Here is a 25464-nt window from a genome sequence, read left to right as displayed (position 1 = left end):
AACAACAACAACAACTATAGAGTGAAGGATTAAAAGTAAATAGTAAGGTGAATTTGTTTAAAAATACTGAATAATTTCATTAATAAAAAAGGGAAGTTTGAAAGATAAATTTGCCATTATATAAAAATATTTAGGATGTTCAAGGTTAGAAGGAAAATGTAAAGTAGATAACATGAGATTTTACCATTTGTTCAAGGCTTATCTACAAGAATAGATAATATGACAAAAATATATAGAATGTTATGTAACGTTCTCTCCGTTTTGTAAAATAAATAGACTCACGAGTACAGAAGATGGAATAGAAGAAATTGATAAATGTGGGATCTATAAAAATCTTTGTTTCTGTGGTTGAGTTTATAGTGAACAAACATGCAGAAATGTAAAATACAGAATCAAGGAACATAAAAACACGATAGCAAAATATTAGGTAAATGAATCGGTAGTAACGGAACATGTGGCGGAAACATTTCGTGTTATAAGACTGGAATAACACTAAGGTGATGGAAACATAAAATTTAAAACAGAATTAAATATCAGAAAAAAACTGTTAAAATTGAAAGAAGACAAAGATGTGTTAAACAAGGAAACTAGTCCAGGTCTAGATATGATAAAGTACTGGAGAGATGTTTTGTAACTCTGGTTGGTTTTAGCTTTGATGACGTAATTCATATGTGAATGTATACGTCCCAACCATGTTTCTAACATTACTTCTGAAAATAGTGTCATAGAACACCGAATTCTGTGTGTATAAAGTTTTTTTAGGGACAAGTCTCTGTTTGTAACCACTGTTTATTGTGTAAGTATTTTGACGTTGTATTCCTTTTAATTGTAAATAGATGTTTTACAAATGTATCATTTTCAAATCATTTAAATTAAACCTTCTTTGCATCGTTATGTATATATATATTGGAATTGTAGTCATTTATAACCGTAAAAATAAGGCTACTATAACCTACTTCAGTTGATCTGCATGTTAATCATTTGGTTAAACTTTATTTTCAACATTTAACTTTATATTACACAGACAGATCTTCACACCGGATACGTTCGCGAACACCATGTTAAAAAGTCTGCTAGGGTTTATAGCTGGCCTAATCATCGTATTCCTGCTTCAAAGTTTCATGGTGTTCCAACTTGGTATCTCACCTCTGTTTGCTACAGCAGCCTGCATAATTATGGGACTTTTTTTTTCACTTGGATTGGCCTTTCACATTCACATGCGATGTGTTCTTTTTTTGATGCTACCTGAATTATTTTCAAGTAAGTTCGAGTAAACTATATGCGTCTGTTTAACTTATTTGCTCACAAAAGTCTTTGTGTCTTTTTTGTTTTTTGCTTATTTTATATTAGAAACAAAATCATTTCATGAAACTATGCATGGTTTTTCTTTCCGTGAGGAAGAATGAAAGCTCCCACCAAATCTCATCTTTAACAGGATCTTATTTCTCGAGGTTTTTTGCAAACTTACCGATCTATTTATACACAAAATCTTTATGGAAAGGCTGGGTTCTGATAAAACTGTACCGCTTCAAACATATTTGTAAAAATATTTGTGATTGTTTATATTTGTGATTTTTGCGCAAAGCTGTTCGTGGGCTAGTCGTCACTAATTTAGAAGTAATAGTCAACACACACCCACAGCCAGTACTTGTGGACTACTCTAATTGAATAGTGTGATAGATTTTGATATTATAACGTACTTTCTCACAACTGAAAGGGCGCTCATGTTCGGTGACAGAATTATTTACAGGAAGAAAAAACTGAAAGAAAAATCTTGAGTACGCTGTGTAAATATTAGTTTAAAAATGATCTATTTATTAACTGTATCATTACGATATATTCTGTATAAGAATAACCACGTAAAATACTTATGTATAAATAAGAACTTTGTACTTCTTGACACGTATTTTAAGATCATTTTTATATTGAAGGAAAATATATTTATTACAACCCTAAACAGAGCAAGGAAGAACCGCACTTCTAGCTTATATTTATCTACTGCTGTTAAGTGGTCCGATGAATAATGCCGTTCAGAACATTGAAGTTCTATCTGAGAGTATTGCTTGTGGGCAGGAGAGAATTGCTAATGAAACAAGGTCATTGCTGCAGGATATTACATCTCCGCTGTCAGGTAAGTTGTCATGGTTATGTCAGTGAATACATCTAAGTATTGTGATTGTTACATGTCTCAAAACAATGTCACGTGATGTGATTGGGAATGGTTATATATTAATAAAATATGTTTATTTGATTTCGACTACACCCTTTAATTATTGCAGGGGTAGTGAAAGTGCTGCGAAACGTAATTCAGGCCCTAGTTGACTTTGGTGCCCAAATGAGAAAAGCGTTTATTGCCATTAAAGATCTCTTTGATGAAATTCGTAAGTATCCGTAGCATTCTCATGTTAAAACAAAGGAACGTTATAAACTAACAAGATATTAATTTTTAAAAAGTCCCACTATTTGATAAAATGGTCATAGTTGTAAAAACCAACTTCAGGCTTAAATTTCTCGAATGGAAAATATTTAACTTACATAGTCAGAACTATGTACACATGACATAATTTCACCAACATATATCATTCCGAAGACATTATTATTTTGTATTATATTATCGGAAATTTTACTTTTTTTCTTCAGGGTGTTCAGAAAGTCACTGTGCATTTATATATTTATTAACAGACACGTTTCAATATAGAATACAGGAGGTAAATATGAATGGCAATTATAAACAATGTTGAAAGTGACCCCCGTTGGCATCAATACAGACTTGGATCCTTCTTATTTTGTTTCTAAACACCGCTATCAGTTGCTGGCTTGAAATAAACTGAGTGAATGCTGTTAAAATATGATTACAAAACTGCACGGTGACTTTCCGAACACCCTGTATTTCATTTGTAACTTAGTTACATTATAGTATGTATTGAACATGCACTATTAAGAATTTTGTTTTGTGAGTGTTATACCTACCATGGCTGTTTGTAAGATATTTAATTTATACCTGATTAATTGTTTATTTGTATTATAGTTCGATCATACTAGTTATATATCAATATTTTATCTCTTCTGACTGTTCTTAGTTGGAGCACTTAGACGTATAGTAGTATGGATAGGCGAACTTGTTAGATCCTGTAACGAGAAAATGGGAAAACCGTATACAAAGTGTACGAAAGCATTTGATGATGCTATTAGTAGCTGTAAAGATGCACTTCCTTCGGTTCTGGAGTTTTTGTGCTTTATCGTCAACGCTATATCTTGGATCTGCGAAACTGCGAAAAGTAGGTTTCTGAGCAATTGACGTACAGTTTATATATTAAAATATTCGTGTAAAATTACGCCACTAAACCTATATAATTATTGGGTCGTTTACTACACTTTGTAGATTAAAATTTTCTACAATCAATGCTTTAAAACATTTCATTCTAGTGAAGTACCCAGCCTCGCCTGGGTTATTACACCCTTGTGCAAATTAATTGAAACAAATGGTCATTTTGCAATATTTTCAGCATGGCAGCCGGTGTAGGCTCGTTGGACCCGCTGATTTCCTTTAATAGTCATTTTTTCACATAAAAAGAGATTTGGAGGTCAAAGGAATAAAAGTGATCTCTTCAACGGTTCGTCGTAGGCTTTTTGATGTCAGGCGAGGGGCAAGGAGACCAATCAAAAAACAACTTCTTACCAACTCAATGAAGGAAAAACGGTATCAATGGGGTCTGAAATACAAGAACTGGACGCAAGAATAATGGAGGAAGGTGTTATTTAGTGGCGAGACTCATTTCTTCGTACAGGGTCAAAGAAGTCTGCATGTTCGCAGATCTCCAGGTGAGAAACTTCAAGAATCTCACATCAATCAGTTCATAAAACATCCATTGAAGAAGATGTTTTGGGCTGTTTCAGCTACTATGGCGTTGGAGGCTAACATATCGTAGAAGGTATGATGCGAGCACCACAGTACATCGAAGTTTTGCAGAGAAGAGTCGTTCAAAAATTAAAAAAGGAGGTTTCCAGATGGATTTGTCATTTTTCAGCAAGATCTGGCTCCGTGCCACACATCGAAACTTGTGAAGAATTTTATGACTACAACACGAATAAAGGTGCTGGACTGGCCTGGAAACTCTCCGGACTTAAATCTTATTGAAAATCTTTTGGCGATTTGTAAAGAAAGACTTCGAGGAAAAGACTGTACTACGAAAGATAAGCTAATTGAGGCCATAACTGAGGTATGGTACCGCGATCCAAAAATTAGTAAAGATTGCAGTTAACTCGTGGACTCGATGCCAAAGCGGATTAATGATCTTCTGAAAAATAAAGGCGATCATATCATGTATTAATTTGTGAGTAATTTGTGGATTCTCAGAAATAAAACACAAAAAATAGAAAAAAATCGTAATTTTCTGTCTTGTTTCAATTAATTTGCACAAGGGTGTAAGTTGATGGTGTGTGCATTCTGAACCCATTTTAGCATAAAAGTATAGCCTGCATGCTTTTGTTGCTAAGTGACCTGACATAAGAACTACGCGCACCCACGCACATATGTCCGTGTCTCTCCGCCTGTTTGTGATTTCTATTCATAATGTAAGAAAGTATTTATTTTCTGTGTTTTCTTTTCGCTAGCTTGCTTCATTAAAAAGATGCTTACGTGCGTTTTACATGTGTTACATTTAATCAATATTATTCCAATTACTACATTGCAATGTTGTAGTTATTTTGTCTCAAAACAAGTCTGTGTTATATACAGATATAACACTATTAGTGTTAAATGTAACATAGTGTGCTTTATTCAGTGATTTAAACCATATATAGTACATTATTACATAAATCTTTTTCATTACCATTCAAATTCGTTGTATAAATACACCTTTACACTAACTGTTTTAGCGCAAAGCTACTCGAATACGAACTGCACTGACTTTCCCCAGTTTGGAATTGATAGACTATAGGGAAGATATCCAGTCAACACAACCCGCTGTCAACTTTTGGGCTAATTTTTCACCAACGAGAAAAAGGAATAGGACTAACCATTACATTAGAAGTCCCTGTAATTTTAAGGACCAGCAAGGCCTCTGATTTTTAAAAGTAAAATAGTCCGTGTACAATTAACTACACTACGTGTAACACACACATACATTCGCACATCACAATGTTACATACAGTTATTATTTATCTCTGCTCTTTAATTCGAACTAATCTTTAAAAAAAATTAATTAGTGTGAATGTATATGTTAGAATATGTAAACATTTCACCTTTAATAAATTAGCCCCGGAATCGAGGGTTTTCTATGAATGAAATACAAGCTAAGCTAATCAAAACTTATGCTTTGAGCTTTTATTGTGTTTTTTTCTTAACTTTAAGTTCTATAAATAGATAAAATGTGATGAATTTACTTAACATCAACCGCTCAGCTGTTTCACCCCAGTAAATCATTCTTTAGTCTCATATTTTGAAGTTAGTATTCTGCTAGTAAAATTGTACCTGACATCACTATGAACTTGAACGTCAATCTGGTAACGTGTGAAATTACTAGGTCAGAGTTTAAAGTCACAAAATGCTTCTGTCGCCTTGACCTTTACGTGTTATAGAAGCGGTCCAGTTATAACTTAATATTGTAATAGAAGGATTCCACGTCAGACAGCGACTGTGTACATTTATTATTTTAATGTTGTGCTTTTAATTTAAATCAAGTCACAGTTTCCTGTTTGATTTTTTTTCACAAATATATTCCAGATTTTTATCATTGGAAATAAATAAAGTGTTAAACTCTGAGATCTTCAAAATATAAACGTTTTACTAACATTTTTAAATGTATCTCTTTTAGTTATAAAGGTTTTGTGTGTAGTTCCCAAAGCAATTGCGAAAAGGCTGACCTCACAATTGGTGGACCGTTGGGCAGCCCGTAAGTGTTATTCCACGACAGAAGAAATGTTATAGTAAATTAGAGATTTAAAATGCATGAATTTCCGGTTTGTGAAAATGTAAAGTAGTATGATTTAAATATTTGTGTGTTTAAGTGTATATCCTGTTACAATGTAGATATTCGTTTAACTCGACAATATCCCTAATCAATATTTTCTTTCACTCGACTTTTGAATTCCTCCAACAGTATTTGTCAAAGCAACTCGGAATTTTGCTCATAGGTCTTTGATTCCCACAGATTATAAACAAAATAATACTAAATCAAAAGAATCGTGAGAGCTCCATAAACAGGTTTGTGGAGCTTATTGGAAACGTGACGCTTGAATGATTCGGATTACTTTAAACAGATGTTGACGTGCCGCTTAAAATAGTAATCTAAATTATGATTTTCGAAATCGTTTGTTTGTTTGTTTTGAATTTCGCGCAAAGCTACACGAGGGCTACCTTCGCTAGCCGTCCTTAATTTAGCAGTGTAAGACTAGAGGGAAGGCAGCTAGTCACCACAACCCACCGCCAACTCTTGGGCTACTCTTTTACCAACGAATAGTGGGATTGGTCGAAACATTATAACGCCCCACGGCTGAAAAGCGAACATGTTTGGTGTGACCGGGATTCGAACCCGCGACTCTCGGATTTCGAGTCGAGTTCCTTAACCACCTGGCCATGCCGGGCCTTTTGGAAATCGTAACGTCTGTACCCATGTTAGAGGTAAGAGGATTTTGTTAGTGTTAAGCACACATCTACAGAGAAGGTTATTTGTGCTGTGCTCACCATGGATAATAAAACCCGGTTTTTAGTGTTATAAGTCTTTAGGCTTACTACTAAGCTACTCGATGCGCCAATATTTTAGACTTTCAGAACTAAACCCATGGATTTACATGAAAATTAGCATTAACATACCAAGAATGATCAAATATATCTCCGTCTATGTTTAGGTTTTTGAAAACCTCAGACAGAAGCGCCTGAATTGGTAGACCAAGATAGCTCCAATAAATTTCCTTAAAAGTTGCCAAGAACGTATAAATTGTTGTTCATCACAAGATGTTTAAAAGTTCTTGTGTTGTTATTTCTTATGAATTTTTACGAATACTTTACTAGTGTGTATGTACGTATGTGTTAACTAGGTTTGTTTCACTTCCGTATTCATTTTCTTAACTTGGTTTTAAATTGATTTTATTATCCTTTGCAAGGAAAATTATTCATGAATAACCAATTTCAAGGTTATTGGAAAATATTTCAGTCTGACCATACCTAGAAATGTTTTCCTTAAATTTATTGTTATTTAATTTCTAACAATGTTCAGTTACGGAAACAATTTTGATTACGTATGGTTGAGTAATATAATATTTTATTTTATTTACTCTTCTTCTCTTGTATTTTATTTATGTTTTTTGATATTATTTAATTTGAAGATTTATCTGAACTATAGCTTTACTCAATGTGGATTGTTTGTTATTTCTTTGATTCTATTACTTGGCAGCTTCTTTCCCATAATTGGCTGCCTAGTGTAAATGTATAATTAAGTTAAAAAATATGTATTCAAGCTCATGAGTGTGACTCTCTAATAATTTTACTTTTGTTCGTGTACTATTGCACAGCATATTGTTACGCACGTTGATGTATTATCGAAAAGACGTGTAATAAGGGGTGGCCCAAAATTATTTTTCCTATTTTAAAATTTAATAAGTAAAGAAATACAACCATGCAATTTTCAACATAGCAACTTGGTTCAACTCAAACAAGTTTTATGGACGTGTCAGTAACCTTCTACGTGTGTATCACTACTCCACGTTCGTTGCAACATGTCCACAGTTACAGTGTTGAGGTAATCGTTATATTCTTCTTTAGCTCCATGATGTTTGCTATAGGTGGGCGATACACGATGTCCTTAACATACCCCTAAAAAAAAAAAGAAGTATAGTTGAGTAATGTCTGGCGAAATCCACAGAGTTGTCTCACCTCGATCAGTCCATCTTTTTACACAGTTGCCATTTTGCAGGGTAGCTTTACTCATTGGATTAGAAAACAAAATATGACAATAATAACTTTCTAAGTTGGTTTTCAACTGCTGATAGTTATTCGTGGATGCTATACTGTAAAATTTAACTAATATCTAAATAACGTTGTTTTTTCGTTTCGAACAGATAATCGTATAACATTAAATAATGAAATAATTAGATTAATAATTACTATGTTGTTCTTGTATGGAATGTAAAGTTTTCTTTAAAACAAAGACATGTAATATTTTTAAGCTATTCGCGCTTTCCTTAACGAAATGTTGGAGATGTTCTACGTTAACGTCACACTTCACCACTACATGAATTACACTGTACTAAAAACAGAAACCGAAGAAAACGCACGAAAGGAAATCATGAACGAAGTACATAGTCGTCTGTTTTGGATTAGAGAACTTATTAGAGGTGTTGAATTTTTCCTTCTGTTGCTTTCGTTCTGGTTATTAATCAAGTAAGTTAGTAAGAAAGTTTGTTTATTTTTTAGTTTCACGCAAAGCTACATGAGGACTATCTGCGTTAGCCTTTCCTAATTTAACAGTGTAATACTAGAGGGAAGGCCGTTACTCATCACCAGCCACCGCTAAACCATGGGCTACTCTTTTACCAGCCAGTAGTGGGATTAATTGTAACTTTATAGCCAACATGTATGATGCAACGAGAATTCGAACCCGCGACCATCATCTTGCGAGTCTAGCGTCCTGAACACCTGGCCATGCTGGGTAAAAACGAATTATCTGATTAAAGTGGAGTAAATACTTTGTAGCATGTCACAGATTCAAAACCGCCTCACCACAATATAAATCCAGACCTCTACTGTAGAGCCAGTCTACGAATATTACTAAGGAAGACACAGAACATTTTGTATACGTGTATGTTATATATAAACGAAATTGCATCCAATAGGTTGGAAGTATTTGCTACAATTTTTTCTTTTTTGTTTTTTTCAGGTACAAATACTATATAAAATTCTCCTGGTGGGAGAATGCTAAGTTTACGGATTTACACACGCAAGATTTCGGTGTGGACACAGCAGATAGCTCAACGTGGCTTTGCTTTAAAAGTTTAAAACAAACAAACTGTATAAAAGTACGCACCGCGTGTTTTGTGTTTTGTTTTTCTTCAAATCCCGGTCACTGACATGTCTTCACAATGAACAAAGAGACCCTAGACACATTTTCGTAAATTAATGACTTTACTTTATAAAACTGTATTAAATAATTCAATTAAACTAATTTTAGAAAATAAAGCTTTGTGCAGTGAAAAAATAACAACAATATTTATTCACTGTTTTATTTCACTTTTATTACATTTAACAAAAGCTAAGATAGCGTGAAACGTTGATCACCCTTTCTATTGCAAGTTAGGCCAGTGTTACGAAACCAGTAAAAACTCAGTATTTAGAGAAAGTGACATACCAGCTTATATCCTTTATTGTTTGTTTGCAAAGAGACGTATTGATCTCTCATTTGTCCAGTTGTATATATATATGTATATATATATTACTCTGTGTTAATTCCTTCGTGTGTTATTATGTACGGTTGATACACGTATCACCCTTACTATATTGTTTACATTGCTTTTAATATCAAACATCTCCACAACTACTTTTTTTTTGAAAAAATTTCATTACTTGTTTTTAATAGAGTGTTTTAATAGATACAGGAAGGTTGTGTTTATAACAAAGTTTTAAATACAGTGAGGTTCCAGCTGTAATATATATTGTTTATCTATTATTGGCTGGTAATGCCTATTTCGCCTAGTACGTAAGATTTTTGAAAGGGCATCAAATGTGTGTAAAAAAAACTAACTTCAAGGGGTAACGATAACATCATTTAAACCACTAGTTAATAATACTTACAATGACGTTTGAAATTGTTCCATCTCAGTGAAATTAGTTGATACTCGTGGAATAATTTTTACAGAGCTATTCTGTACAGATGGCGCTTTAGGAGGTCTGAAAGTTTTGACAACTACTACCTCAGCTGGTCAGTAATAGACATTAATGTGAAACGTTCAATGGATCGTAAAGAAACTATTTTTCCTCTTACGAACAGTGAAGCTAAAAGATTTATCAAACCTTTATCTCTACGTTTACTGCCACACGAGAAACGTAACTTAGTTTCGGCAGCGTTCGGACTAATTGGTCACGCAATGCAGATACTTGTTTACATAACGATTGATTATACCACGTGGAAGTTACTTGATATGATACGTCATCACGGTGCAGTAAAAACACTATCCGGAGGTAAGCAACTGTTGGTAGATAATGGGGACAATAAAAAATAGTTCAATAATTCAAGTATTTCTATTTATTGTTTTAAGAGAAAGGAAAATTTATTCGTTATATCTATTTAGTTTTCTGAAACAGTTTGAAGAGGTTTTTTTCTTTTATCAGTTTCCTTTTTTTTTCCTGTACGGATCAATAGAAACAATTTTAATGAGAGAAGTAAAAATAACGTTAATATTGGTGATGCATTAAAATACCTAATGTAATTTTACTTATTATGACCTAATTTCAGTATCCGCCCATGTTAAAATGCATGTTGATGGGAGTGGTGTACTGGCTGATATGTATCGAAATCTGTTGAGTAGCTTCGATCCTTTGATGGAAGTTACCCCAGTAGATACTACGGTTTGCCTTCCTAAAGCAAATCACCCAAACTTTGCAAATTATTCAAGAATTTGTAAGTAATCAATAATATGTGACAACTATCTGTATTTGTACTAGGTGTGAAAAAAAATTCCAATAACGTATTAGTAACAGTTGTCTTTCAAAAATAGTTTTATATCACGTCCTTTCTTGGACTCACAAGCTTTTAACCTGTAAAATGTAAATAAATTATGAAAATATACGAGTATTTTAGCTACCATGTACGAAAAAAACGCTTGTAAATGTACCAATCATATTACGTGTAATGGGAAGTAAAGTTTTCAATTAATTCATCTCACATCAGTTCTAATAATTATAGAGTAAAATAATCTAAATAAACCGCTGTGGCTCAATGAAATCGAAAACAATACGTTGAGTTACACCCCGAAAAATGGCTAATGATAAATAAATGTTTCAACATTCATAACGTATCAGGTTGAGAGAGGGCGCCTCAGTCCGAAACGTTGGGAATATTAAAACATCTATTTCGCATTAGCCATTTTTCATTGTGTTAAATTTTCATTTTTTTTTGTTAATAATTATGGAGTCCCGATTTCCTTCATCATTTTCTAAAATAAAAGAGCAAAACTTTTAATAAATAATATATGTTTTGATATTAATATATTTTATTCATAGAGAAACCAACAGTGACTAAACATTGTTTTTATAGCAAAATTATTGTTGATATTAATTATGGAACATATATATATATATTATTATTATTATTATTGTAGGGACACTCTGGTATTTGTATTATTATTATTGTAGGGACACTCTTTAGTATTTTATTATTATTAATATTGTAGGGACACTGGTATTTGTATTATTATTATTGTAGGGACACTCTTTGGGATTTGCGTACTTCTAGTAGTCTTTCAGGCCTATGGTCTCCGTTGCCGCCATTTAATATCAGAATCTTATTACCCAGAAATGAAAGAAAAGAGAGCTATATGGTTATATAACCATATCCTACGGTCACGAGCTGGTTTGGTTAAATACTTAAGGAGACAGATACGAATAAAGTACAAGGGAGACGAAACAGCGAAGAAACAAAAATTCCTTGAGGCCCTTGCTAACAGGTACGTTATAAGAAGAACTTCTTGTTTGTTGTTTTCAAGGAGTATTGGTTTACTTTTGTGTGTTTGTTTTGTTGAATTTCGTGTAAAACTACAAAAGGCCTGTCTGCGCTGGCTGTCCATAATTTTGAACTGATAGACTGGTGGGAAGGTAGCTAATCAACATCACCTACCACCAACGAACAATGAAATTGATCGTTACGTTATAACCTGAAAAGGTGAGCATGTTTAGTGAGATTCGAACCGGCGACCCTGAAGAGCTACGAACTTAACATTAAAATATTATTGAAATATGTAGCGCTTTCTCAACACTTAAGTTGTCGTAAGCCACTAATGACACGATAATTATATTCATGAATTAACACGGCTTCTTATAAAACATCTTATTTAGTAACTTCTGATATAACCATCGAGTAATAAACTGAAATAATAGGTAATACACAAAGTTGTTGGTAGCTGAATAGGTATGATGATGTTATGAAATGCTATCAACTGAAATTAAAATAGATATGATGATGTTACGAAATGCTATCAACTGAAATTAAAATAGGTATGATGATGCTACGAAATGCTATCAACTGAAATTAAAATAGGTATGATGATGTTACGAAATGCTATCAACTGAAATTAAAATAGGTATGATGATGTTACGAAATGCTATCAACTGAAATTAAAATAGGTATGATGATGTTACGAAATGCTATCAACTGAAATTAAAATAGGTATGATGATGTTACGAAATGCTATCAACTGAAATTAAAATAGGTATGATGATGTTACGAAATGCTATCAACTGAAATTAAAATAGGTATGATGATGTTACGAAATGCTATCAACTGAAATTAAAATAGGTATGATGATGTTACGAAATGCTATCAACTGAAATTAAAATAGGTATGATGATGTTACGAAATGCTATCAACTGAAATTAAAATAGGTATGATGATGTTACGAAATGCTATCAACTGAAATTAAAATAGGTATGATGATGCTACGAAATGCTATCAACTGAAATTAAAATAGGTATGATGATGTTACGAAATGCTATCAACTGAAATTAAAATAGGTATGATGATGTTACGAAATGCTATCAACTGAAATTAAAATAGGTATGATGATGCTACGAAATAGTGTCAACTGAAATTAAAATAGGTATGATGATGTTACGAAATGCTGTGAACTGAAATTAAAATAGGTATGATAATGTTACGAAATGCTGTGAACTGAAATTAAAATAGGTATGATGATGTTACGAAATGCTATCAACTGAAATTAAAATTTACTCTTGGTATTGTTTCTATTTATTTGTACTTACACGTTTCAATGGACTTCAGAATACCATTCAAATATATGTATATATATATATATATATATGGAATATGATGGCGAAGTTAGTTAATCAGTTAGTCTATTTTATATGGTATATTTTCTCTAAAATATTTAGTATTTTAGCGAGATAACCCCAGTTTTAACGCAACAAAATAAAGTTGAAACTTTGGTTTACTGTGTGTTTTCTTAGAACAAAGCCACATGGAGCTATCTGCTGAATCCACAGAGAGAAATCGAACCCCTTATTTTAGAATTGTAAATCCCTAGACTTACCGCTGTACCAGTTGAGAGAATCCGTAAACCATCGTTGAACAAAATATTTATAAAACAATATTTACACTAAAATAAACTTTGCAACACTAAACAATTTTTACTATCAGAGTTTATTCTTAAACTGATGGAAATTAACATTATTTGATTGTTTGTATTTACCACTTTAGAACTTAATAAAAACAAATTATAAATCAAACTGATTTGGATTACAAATACAATTAAACAACCTTCGTAAAAAAAAAAGTTCTGAAGCAACACATAGTTGTAGAAGTGTTCGATTTGGTAGCTAAAGTCCGAATCTAATGATACCACCAGCCAATAAGAGTTAAGCGAAAATTTTCTTGGTATGTGTTTCTCATTACATTTACCAAGTTAACTGTTTGTTTTTTTGTAAGAATGAACAGTGAAAGACAAGCATTGATGTATGTAACAAAGGCTGTGAGTTAAATAAAGTTTGTTTTGTAACGTTATCTATCCTTCCACAGTAATCTTCAAACAAACCAACCTCAAGACAGTTTGTTGTGTTGCTGTTCTCTTAAACGTAAAATAAATATAGAATGCCAATTTTCGTTTAAAAACCACATATTGAAAAGAGCACTAAGTGTACACAGATTAAGATTCAAGCAAGCCTAGAAAATAACCAATTCTACGGTAATTTACTTTATGTTTTTATTTCTACATCCCCCCGCTGAGTCAGCGGCTTGATTTGGTTTGTTTTGAATTTCGCGCAAAGCTACACGAGAGCTATCTGCGCTAGCCGTCCATAATTTAGCAGTGTAAAACTAGAGGGAAGATAGACAGTCATCACCACCCACTCCCAATTCTTGGGCTACACTTTTACCAATAAATAGTGTAAGTGACCGTCACATTATAACGTCCCCACGGTGGAAAGAGCGAGTGTGTTTGGTGTGACGGGGATTCGAACCCGCGACCCTCGGATTACGCATCGAGTGCCTTAACTACCTGACCATGCTGGGCCGAGGTCAGTGGCAAGTCTTCAGATTTACATCGCTAAAATCATGGATTCGATTCTTCTCGTTGAACACAGCTGATAGCCCGATGTGGCTTTGCTGGAAGAAAACACACACTCTCATTTTTATATTTAATCTAAAAGAAAAAAATCAGTATACAGTAAAACCTGTCTAAAGCGGAATCGCACGGGACTGAGTAAAATTTCCGGCTTAAGCAGGTTTGTTTTCTGGCTGAGACTGTGAACATGTATTTCCTTAATTATATATAATTTTTGAGCAGAACGTAATACTTGTTTGACTCAAGAGAAGTAAGACGTTTGTGAATAAAGTTATTATACTGTTCATGTTGTTATATTTGTTAGAATAAGAACAAAAATAGACATTCAAAATATACATAAGTACAAAAAATCTTAAATTTATTTGAAGTGTCCAATTTCAACTGTTTCGTTTTTTAATGGACTTTCTCATGTGGTTAAAAGAGAACACCAATTTACGGCCTTTTCATTAAGTTCATTTTCCTCCTTCATTTTTACATACAAGTTGATAGCGTTAATGTAACTTAACACTTGTGATGATGTAGGAATTTCTACTTCCTCACTATCTTTTCCATTTTCTTCATCTTCTGAATCTCTCACACTGTTATCATCTTGTGATTCTATTATATATTTTAAATCAGTTTCATCAGTTTCTGTAAAAACATTCTTGTTCACAAAACTTTCCACACTTACAGAATCATCTGCATTAATCTTCTCAATCAGAGTTTGGATTTCACTAGAATCGTCATAACAAACAACTGTTTAAAAAAAATGAGGGTATTTAGTAGTTGTTGTTTTTTTAATGAGGATATTAAGTTAATTTTCCCTAAATTTTAAAATTAGGGAAGATAGGAATTTATTTTTTTCGTGAGAATTATTTAAAGTGTATAAGTTGCACTTAAAAGACAAATATATTTCTACAAATTATAAATCTAATTTAACTGCAAAAATAATGACGGCAAAAAAAAGAACAGAGTGTATTTAACCAATAGTTACGGTAACAAAATGTTCGAGAATTTATTAATATTTAAATAAATTATTAAATAAACAAGAATTTATTAATATTTTAAAAATATTAATCAAATAAGAAATTAATATTTAATCAAAAACATTTTTTCGCCTTACTCAGGTTCTAATCCTACTTGTTGATAGATGAGGTAGGTGAAAGATAGTATTCCGTCGACATTACGCAGGTTCCATCGTGTAGAGGGCGTTTTATAAGAGAAATCTTAAGATAATGCTGCAAAATTTTGATATTTCCGGCTTCTACAGGTTTCCGCCCTATGTATTTATTTTCTGTATTCTCCAGACGGCTGATTTGGATATTAAAACTTTAATTAAAATAAAGTACAGAACAACGTTTTGACATTTTAGGTCATCTTAGCGTTGTCACCCCGGTAGGACAGCTCTAAGTCTTGGGATTTACAACGCTGAAATCAGGGGTTCGATTCTCCGAAATAGACTCAGCAGTTAGCCCTATGTGAATTAGCTATAAGAATAAAACACAAATACCAAAACATAACGTTAGTGAATGTCCATGAATATTGTATAAACTTAGGAATAATTCACATATAAATTATGTTTTTCTCTCTAAACCTCGTATTTATATAAATAAAGATGACATGCAAGTTTATTATTTAGCCTATGATTAAAATGATCCCTATATATATAAATATTAGCTCACTAACCGGCGTAAAATTCGTAATTATAAATTATGTAATAAACTAAAAGGAACATGGTTTGCATTTCGCGCAAAGCTTCACGACGGTTAATCTGCGCTAGCCGTCACTAATTTAGCAGTGTAAGACAAAAGGGAAGGCAACTAGTCATCACCACCCACCGCCAACTCCTTTTACCTAACGAATAGTGGGATTGACTGTCACATTATAACGCTCCCACGGCTGAAAGGACGAACATATTTGGTGTGACGGAGATTCGAACCCCAAATCTCAGATTACAAGACGAGTACCTTAACCCACTGGCCATGCTGGACCAAGAGGAATACGAAAAAAGCTCCATTTTTTAAGTTAGTGTTTACCTTAGTCGTATTATATAGATTTGTGAAAGTAAACGCTGAAATATTTTATATTAAAAAACCTGTATTTTATGCATATGCCTAATATTTTGGAATATTTCGTAGTTAGACTTATATTAAATACGTATTTTGTCGAAAGAAAAATACTTAACACGAAATCAAAGTGTCCTTTGGTGTTTTCACTGCTTACCACTAAATAATTTTACTTGTTTTGGAAAGCTCTTGAAAACGGTTAATATTAAAGCAAAGTACATATCATTAAGCCTTACTTTTCAAAATGTATTCAACTTCATAAATGATATTTTGAGAGCAATGAATCTTTAAAAAAACGTATTTTTGACATCGAGAAATGTTTTTAGTATATAAATATAAAACCTTATAGTTCGTTTTGAATGCGTATTTGATAAATCAAACTGGTTCCAAAAAGATGGTAATTAAAGACTTGAATTCCGTTGTGCCCTTTGTGAAAAGTGATAACTTTATAGAAATTATCAAGTGTAGAGAAGGAAACGTTTGTTGTCCAGTTCGGGTCGACATATAGAGAATGGAAATAACGTAAGGCATAACCAGTTAGTTAGGACGCTCAACTCGTAAGCCGATAGTTGTGGGTTCGAATCCCTGTTATACCATAAGAAATTCGCTCTTTCGGTCGTAGGCGGGTTATAACGTTACGTTTAATCTCACTATTCGTTAATAAAAGTGTAACCCAAGAGTTGGCGATCGGTGTTGATGACAAGCTGTCTTCCCTCTTATCTTCCGTTGCTACATTAGGGACTGCTAGCGGAGATAGCCCTCGTGTAGTTCTGCGTAAAATTCAAACACAAACAAACCTAACGGTACCTTCGAAATAAAAAATCAGTCTTGTACGATGATATATTTATTAAGCTCTTACGTGTATACAGAAAAGAATATAAATATCTGGTTTTAAAAAAATGTGAAAAATGATTGAATGATTATATTTCCTAAATCTGAATATATAATTTTAATTCACTTGAACATAGAAATGGAGCTTTAATATTTTGGCGCACTTTTGATTGTAAAATAGCTATAGTAATTAAACAAGTAAATTATAAACACGTTTCGCTGTTGTCCTTTGTTCTATTCCAAAATAACTTTTTTTTTTTAAATCAGCTTGGTTATTTAAAAACAAAGATGTTCGAATTCTAGGCTGTCATTGTAGACTTTAAAAATAAATTTGTTATTGTTTTACGTTTTGATGCCATCTTTTAGCAATCCTAAACTCGGCCGCATTTTGAAGTTTTTTGGAGTATCAAGAAAATACTGCCTAATTTGTGCAGAACCAGGGCTACCAGAGGACACGAGAAATTTCAAAACGTGTAGTACACCTAGGTGCAAGGGTATTAGTATATTTGTCTCTCCATAGACACGTTTACCCTAACTCGTATCAAGTATGAAATGGCTAGTTGTTTTGTTTGTTTTATTTTGTATTTGTTTACGAAATAATACAAAATATTTGACCAGTATTTATAACACCTATTTTGACATCAGTTTTTCAAGTTGTTTTATAAAAGTTTCAAGTAATATTAGATAAATAAAACAGAATTAGAAACTCTTATTTTCTGAAAACTTTTATTCTGAAATATAAAATTTGAAAAATGGTGTCAAAAATGAAATATTTAGTGTTTTCTAATTAACATTTGTCACATTCACCTAAAAGGAATTGTATTATTATCAAATTGTTTCTAGTGATAACTATAGCGGTAAAATGTTCGCGTGTTTCACTGATAACAGATATAGAACTGAAAATGTTTAAATTTATATAGTTTTATCTACTCTGTACACTATCTAGCTATCTACTGCATAGACTGTTTTACGGATATAAACAACATGTGTACAGCATGCATGAATCCTGTTGAATATGGAGATCTCTCTGATGTGAGTGAAGAAAGGTATGTGACGTATTAAAAATCTCTTAACATATGCCTTTTTTTGTACATTCTGGTATATAACGTCATATGCGGCGAACTGTGATCCTTTGATCTGTAGTTCATGTGACATTACATCACAGTAAGTTTAATAGTAGTATTTAACAAATGTTTTATTATTGTCCAAATAGGCTCGGCATGGCCAGGTGGTTAAGGCACTCAACTCGTAATCTGAGGGTCGCAGGTTCAAATCCCCGTCACACCAAACATGCTCGCCCTTTCAGCCGTGGGGGCGTTATAATGTGACGGTTAATCCTACTGTTCGTTGGTAAAAGAGTAGCTCAAGAGTTGGCGGCGGTGGTGGTAACTAGCTGCCTTTCCTCTAGTCTTACACAGTACAATTAGGGACGGCTAGTGCAGATAAATGTCGTGTAGCTTTGGGTGAAATTCAAAAACAAAAAACAAATTGGCCATATGCGAGTTTCCAGTGAAAAGAACATTATAGCTTCTGGATTGTACACCTAGTGTGCCATGGCTGAGGAGGCTGTTCACACAGGTCGACTGAGCCTCCTACACCTCGATGCAGTCGCTGTCTCCTGGTGGGAGAAGTAAAGTTGAGTTTCGATTCCTTGCGGTGATTAGAGCGCATTTAGCACATTGTATAGTTCTGCACTAAAAACTAACAGTTAACCGCGAGACATGACCTTTTGAGAGGTAGTTTTTGTGATATTACTTCGCTATGAGACCGATGATAAATTTAGAAAACATTAAATAATATCAGGCAATTGATAGAAACATTTTCAAGTTTATTTTCTGAAAAATTTCAACCTGATGTATATAGGTTTAAAAATGATATTGTGAAGCTATTGAAGAAACATTTGTTCAAAGTTATTATGGCTTTTTATTCTTTACTAATTAATACATTAATTATATTACTATTTATATTCTCATGTACTTCCATTCAACGATATTCGATGAATCGTTTCAGTGTAATGTTTAAAGAATAAAATTAAAGTTTCTAGCTGTTTATATCAACGTTCTTTTTGCTGTTTATTTTAATTAAACGTGTTAGTGTAATAAACTAAAGTCAATAACACAACACAGATCAATCAATAACTGATAGATATTTATTAACATGAATATTTTCTCTATGTATATGAAAACAAATATATAAATATTGATTACATTAGTACTTTATAAACGTCGTGAACTTTTTTCACGTATTCACAGCCTTTACTTGACTAATGTATGTGAACCAAAAGTTGCGTAATCCTAAACTATACAATGGAGTAGTCTTGCAGAACCCAACAAACACAGCTATCAAAACTAAAAGAATATGGAATCAAATTATGAATTCTACTGGACAGTATCTTGTAAGCTTAAAGGTTTGCTAATGATGTTTAGAAGTGGTATTTTGCTAAAGGTGTGGCCATATAGTGATACGTTGTTTCTCATTGGGTCTCGATACATCGTCCGATACGATACGATTTACGTACCTTCACGAAATTTGGCAAGCTTTCAGTAAACATTATAAGTCTTCTGTATGGAAAAAAACAAATTTCTAATAGTGTTTTTTGCTAAAAATTAACGATTCAGTAAAGGAAGATAAATATTGAATACTACATGTGGTCTTCATTTCTTTTATCAAAAGCATTACCTGCAAAGTAACATTACAAATTAACAGTAACAAAACAGACTGACAGAGTAAACTTTTTTATTTTACTTCTTTTGCTAGTTGCCTCTTAGTTGATCAAACCTGAGAGTTCGAAGAAGTACTGTCAAGTCTGAAGTACTTCAATGAGACAATGTTAGTTAATAAATTACAGACAAGCAAACTTTGTAACAAGTCGTTGGTAAAACTTCTGTATCTATCATAGTTATGAATGGTGACATGGCCAGGTGTTTAGGGCGCTCGACTCGTAATCTTAGGGTCGCGGGTTCAAATCTCAATCACAACAAACACGCTCGTCCTTTCAGTCGTGAGGGCGTTATAATGTGACGGTCAATCCCATTATTCGTTGCTAAAATAATAGCCCAAGAGTTTCCTCTAGTCTTAGACTGCTAAATTAGGGACAGCTAGCTCAGATAGCCCTCGTGTAGCTTTGCGCAAAATTTAAAACTAAACAAACAATACGTATGGTATCAACTACTATGAGGTAACGCACCCCTAGTATTTACAAAAGCTTCAGAGTAAACCAGTTGAACCAATCAACTAGAGCTAAGTTTGATATCATAAAAATGAATAAAGTAACTAAAGATAAGCAATGAAAAACCTGTTTTATGCTTTTTATTTACGATATGCGTAATGAGAACGTTTCTTAGTTCTGAGTGTCCTTGTTACTTAGTGAACATGAAACACGTTTTGTGTGTGTGATTTAGGGATTCCAGTGAGGAAGCTAGTAGAGAAGACTCAGCAACTCAGAGCGATTATGAATATCAGTATGGAAACAGGAGTTCTAGAGGAGCCAGTGATAGGAGCAGTAATATATCAGAGGCTGATAGGAAGGAACTGGTGTCTGACTCCAGCCCCAGACGTCAGTAGATTGTCAAAATAAAAGGTTTTAGTGCTATAGACGTAGTTGTATTACTACACAGTATGAATGTTAGTTTCTTACCACTTAACTTGAGGCATACTGTCCTGTTAGATTTCTCACAATTAAGAAAGCTTATTTACTTTGAGACTTGCTTCTAGATATTAAACTATAAACATAATATTTTTAGATGGTACCTTATTATAGCATGTATTACTTTAGGTCTCATGATTTAACGAGATATCACTGGAAAGCTCATGTTTTTAACCAAAATTTATTTAAGCTACTTTGATATCACTAAAAATTAAAAGCAAAGCAATAAAGTTAAAGTGTTTTAATATTATAACAATATAACCTATTATATTATAATATTATTACCTAGTTAAAAACTGAAAGTATTAAAAAAATTCAACTTAAATAATAATACTATTCAAAACAGATTGAAAAATACAATACAAAACATATGTATTTATCGTTTTAAACTTGTAAATCTTATTTATATTTTAAAACACCATTTACTCCTTTCAACCAAAAAACTTATGAGCAATGTTTGTTTTGTTATCCTTACATGTTCAGTTTAAAAGTGTAATAAAAATGTGCAAAAATACAGACTTGAGTCTCTAATTACTTACTAGAGCTTATAATATCTGATAATAAACACTCACTCTACTAATAAGTTAACTGGTGACAACTACATGTTTGTTTTAAAACAGAAGTACCCAGTAGTACTGAAATACAAGTTACAGAAGATTAAATAAATTTTATTAAAACCATTTTGATTAGCATATCGTCAAGTCACGTGACAACCACGGCTACTAATGGTTAAGTTACCGTGGAGCGACATGTATTACTTCTAAATTTTCACGTTATTTGGCGTTTCACAGGTAATGTAATGCCGCCAAAAACCCTTCAGTTCATAAATATGTTTTCAGTTTGGAGATCTAAAACGTTCAATACATAGGTTATTCCTTGTACCTAATGGTACTAGAAAAATAAAGGGATATGGATCAAGTTTGGTTGCAGTACGATAAAAAAAAAAGAGACCTGCAACAAGTCGTAACCCATCCGTGGTAGGAAAGGCGGAGCGTTTTGCAACTGGTGAGAATCTACAAACACAAAAGTTGTACATATGTACTGGACACCAGTAGGTTACATAATTAAGAAATTTCTTTAGCTGAAAAAGTAACACAAGTCAAGTGTACAAATAGAGTTTCCAATATATTTCTTAATTTTCGCACGCATCAAGCAGTTAGTGAATGAAACGAGTAATATGTTGTTCCATACGAATATGTACCAGTCAACCTGCCAGACACGTCGTCTGTGGACTTCTTTAAGATCAGACTGTGGAAATTTCTTCCTGTACTAGATAGGTTTTCCAAAGAATTAAGGAGGGAGAGTATGTTTTAGACATAACAATAGGATCTTTAACAATGTAAACTACACTGAAGGGCTATTGAAAAGCATAGTTGTCAGACAGAACTCGACACCACGTGACGACACGGTCTATAATGACACATTGAGGCTCTTAAATCATTTTACTATAACTTCATAATATTATAAGCATATCACACAATAGAAATTGTTGACTTCTGATATTCGATATTTTTTCTTTGTTCGTAAAACTTAGCTGAAAAGACATGTTAGTTACATAAACGTTTACCATATTACAGAATTCCGTAATTTATTTATCAAGTAAAATTATATTTTTTCATTCCTAGTTCCAAACATTCAATACTACCTTTAATTGGAACATTACTTAATAAGGGATGTACATTAAAATGCTCATTATTAAACACTAATGAATCCATGGACCCATAGCCCACATTAACAGGGGGCCCGGCATGGCCAAGCGTGTTAAGGCGTGCGACTCGTAATCTGAGGGTCGCGGGTTCGCATCCCGGTCGCGCCAAACATGCTCGCCCTCCCAGCCGTGGGGGCGTTATAATGTTACGGTCAATCCCACTATTCGTTGGTAAAAGAGTAGCCCAAGAGTTGGCGGTGGGTGGCGATGACTATTTGCCTTCCCTCTAGCCTTACACTGTTAAATTAGGGACGGCTAGCACTGTTAGGAATGGTGTGTTTATACAATAGTGTTTCACACATATTTATCAGGGTCTAAAATCATAGAACTTAAAACCGGTCTTTTAAAATCATTTTTAACTGATCATCGATGGTTTTTAACTGGTCCAGTTAGAGTATATGATAATTCCTCTTTATCAATTACAGATCTAATTTTTTAAATTAAAGACACAATTGCAGATGTGCATGTTTATATATGTGTAATATTAAACCATACTCTTTAATTCAAATCAACAGTTTTTCATTATTCTGGTTAAGATGTCACAGCACACAAAATTTGTAACGGTTTTTGATTATATCGCTCTAGTAATGTAAATAATCTTTATTTTGATCTAGATAAACACGACAACATAATGTGTCTTGAGATTAATATTTTAGTATTGATCAAAATATAAGATATTAATATTTATCACACGTAGTTTAGAACGATCCTGTCAATCACATATTCCAGGAACCGCTTCATTTTTATTTCGGTCGTCATAGAGATATTTCAGAACGTTTAAAAATAGGCCACGGATTCCCAGAAAGTTAAAGGTCAGTTTGGGAGATTGAAGTGGCGGGGGTACAGAAGTGCACGTTTTGTAATGAGATAAAATAAAAATAAAAAATGCTTAAATTGTAATTATATTACTATTCGCTGTAGACTAAACGACGCGAATTTCGGATCCTGATATGTATTCAGTTAATATTTATCATACAGCGTCGGTTTAGTATTACAATGTAATTCAAAAATTACAATAACTTCTGTAATAAGATAATTTATTTCGTCAATAATTTAGTAGACACTAAAATGACGTTTGATAAGGGGCACTTAATGTTGCAATTTATACTGTCGTGACGTCACTGAAACGTGCACTTGCCAGGAATCACATGAAGAATTATGCACTCAGTAGGCTACAATACACATTGACGTATCAACTTTAAAACTAAGACATAAAAATGTTTGTTTATCTTAATTTTGGTTTTATTTACTACTGAAACGGAACACTTCCAAAACCCTATGGAAGTACTTTGGTTTATTTATCTTATTTGTACATTCATATAATCTATCCTGTTCGAAATTTCATTATCAGATTTAGTTTTCACAATAATTGCATTGTTTACTACCATGAATGATGAAGTATCTGATGAATATTAGATGTAAGAAACATCTGTCGTCCTCCTTACGACTGAGTTGCCCCCACCTCTGTACGTCTGCGAACTAAGAACGCTATAAACCAGGCTAACGATACCTGTAGAGGGCAGAGCACAGATAGCCCATTGTGTAGCTTTATGTTTAACTTCAAACAAACCTATTTAGTTTGTTTACTGTTTGAAAAACAAAGCTACACAATGGAGTCTGAAAACCACGGATATCTAAACCCAATTTTTAATGTCATTAGCCCTCAAAATTACTGCTAAGTCATCGAGTTGAGGGGGAAGGGCTTACCATTTAGTAGACTGTTTAGTCTGTACCGTTTTTGTTTTTTTTGTTATTTATTTTTAATCTTTAAAGACTAAACCTTGTAAACGCCATCTACAAGAACACTGGTAAAGGTAAAGGTATTTAAGATAAAAATTATCATCTGTCTTTCAAAATGGGCGGGGTTTACTTACACATCTGTATAATACCTTATTTAAAACACCTGGAAATGCGTCATATTAGAATGCATAGTCCTACTATAAAGTGACGCATGTATGTGTGTTTAGCATCCTTCACCTTATGTTTTGGTTTGGTTAAAGGAAACTGCCATACGATAAACTTTGGCTATCTTGTACTAGAACTTCTGCCCAATAAGGAAGATAAACACCTGAAGTATGCTACTTTTTTTGTGCACATTTGGCTTGCATCACACAGAGTTGGTTTCATTCTGTAATTATTGATATGGTGACTGGAAATTGATCAACGGTGTATTTGGTTTATATTGTGTTAAAATTAATGCTCGAGAAAGGGGATAAAAATACACGCCCTGAAATAAAGTCCGTTTAAATTTTAAAACACAAGAACTTAATCAGTTAAATGAACCAATTTTTAACTCCCATAGAGCAGGATATGCAATTAGCATCTAATGCGGTCAATATGGATTTAATAACAAGGGGAAACATTGTCAGTTATACCATTTTGCTTCCTTAACAGAATACACTATGTTAGTATGAAATAAACTACACGTCCTTACGTCAGTTTGGTTGTTTGGAGTTTAAACACAAAGTTATATATTGGGCTATCTATGCTCTGTCCAGCACGTGTATCGAAACATGTCATAAACATTACGTGATGTTATCCGAAAAAACAGCATTTATGTGATCAACATATTATTATCAGAGTAGTTTGTTTTTTTTTAAATTTGATATCACAACATGAAAGTGTAATATTTATAAACATCACAGAAAAACTATCCTCCTGCGACGCCTCATTCACCAAGTCGAGAAAACCGTGAACTTGCTTTTTTTTTTTTTGGAGTCAGTGGAACATGAAAATCAGATGCTATATCTCCCGGGAACCTCTGCAATAGTTTACCTCAACCTTTCTGGTCAGCCCTGTTTCAGGTTTGTTTACGGTATAACGACAGACTTTAAATGGTTGTTTCAATAAAGAAACGAATGTTTCATTCTATAGCTGATGTCACACCTAAACATAATATTAACACTAGTTTTCACGTCCAACAGTCAGATGGTATAACAAGTCCAGAC

General features: G+C 33.1%; 1 protein-coding gene across 2 annotated transcripts; it reads left to right on the top strand.

The window, feature by feature from the left end:
- Positions 1 to 671: 671 nt before the first annotated feature.
- LOC143255163 (DC-STAMP domain-containing protein 2-like) lies at positions 672 to 21304 on the top strand. Of its 2 annotated transcripts, XM_076510405.1 has the most exons (11): positions 672 to 796; positions 1025 to 1260; positions 1961 to 2131; positions 2280 to 2381; positions 3081 to 3278; positions 5817 to 5894; positions 10449 to 10613; positions 11418 to 11658; positions 17529 to 17656; positions 18109 to 18208; positions 20564 to 21304. In XM_076510405.1, exons 2-11 carry the CDS (start codon positions 1059 to 1061, stop codon positions 20724 to 20726), a joined length of 1548 nt encoding a protein of 515 aa, XP_076366520.1. In that variant the 5' UTR covers positions 672 to 796; positions 1025 to 1058; the 3' UTR covers positions 20727 to 21304. The 2 variants fall into 2 exon arrangements, with proteins under 2 accessions (XP_076366520.1, XP_076366522.1); XM_076510407.1 differs by lacking the exons at positions 5817 to 5894; positions 10449 to 10613.
- The last annotated feature ends 4160 nt before the right edge of the window (positions 21305 to 25464 follow it).

Source organism: Tachypleus tridentatus, chromosome 7 (genome assembly GCF_004210375.1).
Source record: "Tachypleus tridentatus isolate NWPU-2018 chromosome 7, ASM421037v1, whole genome shotgun sequence".
NCBI classification, from domain to species: domain Eukaryota; kingdom Metazoa; phylum Arthropoda; class Merostomata; order Xiphosura; family Limulidae; genus Tachypleus; species Tachypleus tridentatus.
This window is presented reverse-complemented; position numbering and strand designations above follow the sequence as displayed.